The sequence below is a fragment of the Mchenga conophoros genome, linkage group LG6 (genome assembly GCF_057382185.1).
Source record: "Mchenga conophoros isolate Kocher_MC1m ecotype Shallow Benthic linkage group LG6, M_conophoros_male_GT1.1, whole genome shotgun sequence".
Lineage (NCBI taxonomy): Eukaryota > Metazoa > Chordata > Actinopteri > Cichliformes > Cichlidae > Mchenga > Mchenga conophoros.
The window spans coordinates 40,310,688-40,316,972 of record NC_140531.1 but is presented as its reverse complement, the minus strand read 5'-3'; the positions used below and the strand labels follow the sequence as shown (position 1 = coordinate 40,316,972).

Genomic DNA, 6,285 nt, shown 5'->3' with positions numbered 1-6,285 from the left:
CAAAGAAAATATTGTCACCTGCTAGTTGTTTTTGTACAGTCCCTAAAAGTAGCACCAAAACTGCAGTGTGTCACATTAAGTTTAATTATGAGGCATGTGCATATTCTTTTTGCACAAAGGAAGAGCTGAAAGCTTTGTGCGCGTTTCTTGTGTTTAGGTTAGAAAATGACACGAAAAGGAAGGCAGATGTTTGTTCATTTGAGGAAATGAAAACAAGGACACAAAGAGCTCAGAGACACAAATGTTTATGGGAAGCGAGGTCTGCTCTCCTTCTGTGGAATAGCACAGCACAGTGGTCTAAGCATTTCAAGGATATTGGCTCCCTTATTAAAAGCATCATGTAACACCTTCAGCACTGTTAATGTAAGATTTGCTACATAAAATGCCATTTCTATTCATACAACATTGAAAATGTACCTTAATATTCAAATTGACTTTGCACAAACGCTTTTTCACTAATCTGCTTGACAGTGCCACCTAATGTATGAGTGAGGCACTGCAGGAGTAGACTCCGTGTCGCTGGTTTTTAGAAACTTTTTATTCCAATTTTAATAGCTTTGTTATTTTCTGAAACATTAAATCAGAATAAATATTTTCTGAGAAAAATAAAACCCAAATAGCAATCCCAAAAAAAAAAAAAAAGATTTAGGAGAGAAATATTTACAAATTCTCTTCCTGAATAGCTTTAGTAGACATCTGAGGACAGGAAGGGCACCTATTGGTTGTTTTTTTGGTACAGATCTGCTGAGAGTCTGTCTACTTGCTGATGACCTCTGTGTCTACATCTTCTGAGCGGGACACCACTTTCCCATCAACGATCTCCTCAATCACCACCTTTTTCCTCTGGGTTCTGACTGGTTTACCTGCGGAGCGAATAGGAACATAATTTAAACCTGTAGTATGTGTCATTTTACCAGGCAACAACACTGAGATAAATAAAAGCAGCAGTGACGTAAACTTACGTTCTTCTTTGACCTCGACGACCTTAACGGTTTTCCTGCATGAAAGCAAAAAAGTTAATTTTGGATTGCTACAAGTTTAAGGAAAAAAGTACTAAATGATGAACTTTTGGGTGCAGGAACTTTTAAAACTTTCCAAATGCGAGTCAGTGTCCACAAACTCCCACGTTAAAGTTTCCAGCTTTACAGCACAAATGAACATGTTTACAGCCTGGTATATAATAAAATAAGATAAAAAATAAAAGTCTTTACAGTCAATTTCCTCTTTTATGACATCTATATGGAGAGGGAATTTGTATAGCTCAGCTGGTTTGATGTTATTAAGGGTTAAAGTTTGCTTTATTTGGCCACAGAGTGCTGTATCCTCTTGCTTTCTGAGGATACTCGGGATACTGAAGTGAACCTGCCTTTCCTGTTTGTGCTTTTGAAACATTTTAATGTTTTAAGGATGCTTGGCATTCCCAAAACTTTGGTTTGCTTTAATAAAACAAACTATAACACAAAATTATGTTGTTGGGTCTTTTTTTAAATGCCCACAGCTTTAAGATTATGACACATTAGTTTTACTCATGTTTCCTTCTTCTGGCAGGAAGCGTTTTTACCACCATTTCTTCATCCAACCCTTTAACCTTTGAAAGCTGACAAGGAGTAACTCTTGAACTGTGCGGTTCGTATTATATTTCAGGCCTGCTTACAGAACAAAATGAATGGGAGTGCATCAGAAGTTAGTGAGGGTGGTCTTCGCCTATGCAGCTAACATTGGAAAAACCCAGGAACTATTCTACTGGTCGCCAAACCACGTCTTTACTGATTACAAAATTTTTATTCAATTTTTTTTGGATTAGCTGCAACTCCTGCTCCTCTCGTCAGCTTTGGCTGACTTTAAATGCATTGATGCCAGAGCACTAGCACATTAATACAGCCACTGGCACCAGTTTAAACCTCTGCTTTACTGCAAAAGTAGTTATTTACAGTGATAGATGTTTATTTATAAGTAACTTACTGTATATCCTCTCCATCCAGCAACCTTCTGTACTCTGCAATCTCCATCTCCAGCCTGGTCTTGATGTCGAGCAGCAGCTGGTACTCCATGGACTGCCTCTCGATGTCCACCCTCACCTCGCTGAGCTCCTTCTCCAAGCCGTCCACCATAGCCTGGAGCCGGGTAAGCTGCAGGCTGTAGCGGGACTCTGTCTCTGACAGTTGACCCTCCAAGGCAGATTTCTTCATGGGAGAGTAAACACACGAGGATAAAGGAGTGTGTGCCGAGTGCTAATTGCTTGTTTTGAAACTCGTATTTCCACTTGAGTCGCATAAGGCATAAAAAATGGTGACTGGCAGGTTGACTAACTGCGGTTTGTGGTGTGTTCAGGAAAATGCTGCAAATGTGTTGCTGGTATGTAGAGCCTTCCTTACCAGGCTGATCTGGGACTGTAGCTCGATCTGCAGGGCCTGCAGGGTCCTCTTGAGATCGTTGATCTCAGTCTTTGAGGACTGGAGGGTCTCTGTGCTGGAAGCCACCTGCTTGTTCAGCTCATCAAACTAAAAGGTATCAAAATGGACACAATAATGGTCACAAAGATATTCAAGCCATCGGGTGATCACATTTATTTTAGTGCAGTCATGAGATGATTCAGTTCAAAGTGCAGCCTCTTCTCCTCACCTTGACCTTATACCAGGCCTCCATCTCACGGCGGTTCTTTTCATTGATGCCCTCATACTGAGCTCTGATCTCATCCAAGACCTTGTTCAGGTCTTCCTGAGGCTTGGCGTCCACCTCCACATTCACAGAGCTGCCAGAAACCTGTCCACGCAGGGCTGCGAGCTCCTGAAACCATGACAACAGTAACAGGTAAGAGCATGAAATGCTAAGAGAGGAAAAAAACAGTTTGGGTCCTAAGGTGAAGAGCCAGTTAAAACCAGACTGTTACAGAAAGTACCAAAATTTATAAACACTGCATTCATGTAGCCTCACACTGATTCAGTTCATGACTCTGTGTGCTGCTGACTCGCTGTGTTTTCACTGTATCCCACTGTTGTTCTGTGTGGCCAAAGCATTTTTCTTTGAATGTGTTTTTTTATGCAGGTGGACATTTATGAGACTTTTGTCATCTAAGCAGACCTGGACTGTCATGTGAAAAGTCTTATCTTTTTTTATCAGCCTGAGGCTCTGAAGTCACATTAAAATGATCTAAACAAATTCGGGATTAACGGCTGTTTGAGTAGGCAAATGATGCCAAATTGCTGGTGAACTGACTCATCAAAAACTACTTTCATGCTTTTGTTCTGCACTCTGTTTTCTGGATGTGCAGCCCTGAGACTTTCAAAGTGCATCACACGTCTGTTTTTTGTTCTGCCACTCTGATGTCAGTGACAGCAGGCCGCTCACCTCCTCGTGGTTCTTCTTCAGGTAGACCAGCTCCTCCTTCAAACCCTCCACCTGCATCTCCAGATCAGACCTGCTCATGGTGAGGTCATCCAGAACCCTTCGCAGCCCTGCGATGTCCGACTCCACCGACATGCGCACCGCCAGCTCATTCTCAAACCTGTTGGGGATAAAATATTGCTTATATTGCTGTAGCTGCTCGATTGATGTTAAAACAAAAACAAATACAGACGATGTAGCGTTAGCTCAAAAACCAGCTGGGCCAGTTAAACCACTTTTTCCTTTTGTTGTTGAAGGTTACGGGTCAGTGATAATATCAAGAGAGAGCAAGAACGGGTGAAGTCACGTCTGAATAAATACCAGTCAGCTAATTATTTTTCCACCACACAGACATCGGCAAATGTTCCCACTCACTTGATTCTGAAGTCCTCTGCAGCCAGCCTGGCGTTATCAATCTGCAGCATCAGCCTGGCGTTGTCCTGTGTGGCCAAGCCGATCTAGGAAAAGTAAACAAAGCAGAAATAGCGTGAGTGGTTTCTAATCCGAATATAATACTACCACAAAGGCGTGTTAGTGACTCATTGTCCAGAATATAGGCTGGCAAGGTTGGGTTATTACACAGAATAACTTTATTTATTCATTCCAGAGTAAATGCTTTAACAGGATCAAAGAACTATTTTGTTCATCAAGTGCGTCGGAGCATCACTCTTGGCAGGGTTTCTACATCCTGTTGAGTAACAAAGTCCAGTTTGTCATTTTGTGTAGTTTTTTTTTTTTGATCTGATCCACATTCCACGGACAGACAACTGAATGATGCTGCTGGTGTGTCAGCATGCCATATGTTATTGATAATGTTGCAGAGTAGCCTTATTGTGTTTAAAAGAAGCAGGTGACTTCCTTTGAAAAACAGGCGACATATGTTGAAACGATAATTTGTGTTTGATTTTTATGTTTTTCTTCAAACAAATAACGGCATTTCCATCATCACCTAATGCAGAAAGGGTTAAAAAAAATACTAAGAAACGAAGGGAACTTAGTTCGGCAACATTCAGAGCTTATCAACAACAGATGTGGGAGATAAAAAAAAAAAGTTTAAGGGTTGGAAAGAAGAGTTCAGCTTAATTTTTTGAAGTTTTGAAATTGTTTTCTTTAGTTAAACATTTACTGAAGGGGAGAGCTCACCTTTTTGCGCAGGTCTTCGATGATTTTCTCATACTTGCTGTAGTCCCTGACAGTGGGGGTCTGCTTCTCGTACCACTCGCGGATTTGACGCTCCAGCTGCGCGTTGGAAGTCTCCAGAGAGCGCACCTTTTCCAGGTAGGAAGCCAGCCGGTCGTTGAGGTTCTGCATAGTCACCTTCTCGTTGCCTGATACGGAGAAGCTGCCGCTGTCACCTGAGAGCGTCTGTGACAAGTCAAAGCCGGAGCCGAGGCCGTTGGAGGCGTAAGACACCCGGACGTTTCTACCACCTGCCCCGCCATAGACGCTCATTGTACCCCGAGAGCTTCGCAGGCTGGGCGCGGAGGAGAGGGAAAGAGCGGATAATCCGTGGCGGATGGAGGTCATGATGAGTCGGTCTCTGTTCTCAGGTGCGGCGATCGCTAAGTCTCCACGAGTGGTACGCAAGAGGTGGTGCTGACGGAGCCCGGAGGAAGGTTTTATAGGGCAATGAGAGGAGGGAGCTGCCAAACAGGTATACTGCTCGTCACTGCAGGTGTGACCAGGCGTGGTGGGTCTTTTTGGTATTCGCTGTAACGGCCGCCACTGAATATTTTGTTCAAGAGGGTGTTGGCCATTGTTCGTGCCGTTCGTCATTTTCAATTAAGCCTCTTAATCTGAGGAGGAAATGAAAGATGAATTTCTCTTTTGGTAGAAGTATGTGGGAATGATCTTTATAGAATAATTCGCTCATAACAAAGACCAAAAATAATATCCTTACAGAGATGAACGTGTCACCCTAATGTGTCTCACAGTTGGCATTTTGACCTGTTGACACAGGCTGTAGACAGGATGCCCAAAGTCAGGCGCAGGTCCACCTTCTATGGGTCGGGTGAAATGCAGACTCTTTCCCTTTAAAGGTGGTCTGTGGCTAACAGAGACCAGACGTTAGCGTCTGCTCACATCTGTCTATGCCACATCTGCGGTTTTTTCTATGGGCCGCATTGTGAATTTACTCAGGGTGACTCATGGTGATTCTGCTCGGACACATCTGAAACATTTGCCAGTACTGTATGGTAGTTAAGCCATAAATGCAAATGCAGCTAAGATTAGGCTCGAATGTATCGCCTGTACGGCTGTTAGTTAGTAACTGCTTCTTACAGTAGGTGTTACAGAGTGACAGACCTACAAACTTACCACAAGAATAAAAGGAGTCTCTCAAAATGATATATTTTATATATATTAATCTAAAAAGTAACTTCCATATGAGGCAAAAGAAGTGGTAAAACCCAGGGATAAGAGGTTTCATTCTCTGAACAGAGGCGGAGCCAAGGGGTGGCCATAGACTCGCAACCAGGGTGAAACCAGAAAACTTCTGATACAGTTCTCTTGGGAATGCATATGAATGGGGGCCTGTGGTAGGAGTGGGCGGACTGATCCAAACATAGATAGTATTAATGCAACGTTGCTACTGGCATCATATAGATGTGGATGGCATACTTCAGTTTCAGTTTTTCACTCCTTAGGTTCAGTATGTTGCTCCCCTTTCATCACAAAGTAGATGTGTCTGTGCAAACACAGCTCCTCTCATGCACATACGATTCTCCCCCTCGTTCTGTCATGTGACACCTTGTGCAAAGACACATGCGGGCTGCAGAGAGGAGCATCCTGCAGGAACATTTTACAGCTGTCAGTGAACACACAGCAAACTGCAATATGTGTGTAAGAAGGGAATTCTCTGCTGTTGCAAAACAGTTTGTACAAATGGATCAAAAACTGAAA

At 43.0% G+C, this 6,285-nt stretch overlaps 1 protein-coding gene across 1 annotated transcript; it reads right to left on the bottom strand.

The window, feature by feature from the left end:
- Window positions 1-229: 229 nt before the first annotated feature.
- Window positions 230-5,175, bottom strand: LOC146573320 (keratin, type I cytoskeletal 19-like). The gene is made up of 8 exons (XM_085278092.1): window positions 4,528-5,175; window positions 3,760-3,842; window positions 3,349-3,505; window positions 2,623-2,787; window positions 2,376-2,501; window positions 1,963-2,183; window positions 963-997; window positions 230-863 (listed from the first exon to the last, which is right to left on the bottom strand). Exons 1-8 carry the CDS (start codon window positions 5,158-5,160, stop codon window positions 757-759), a joined length of 1,527 nt encoding a protein of 508 aa, XP_085134218.1. The 5' UTR covers window positions 5,161-5,175; the 3' UTR covers window positions 230-756.
- Window positions 5,176-6,285: the final 1,110 nt, after the last annotated feature.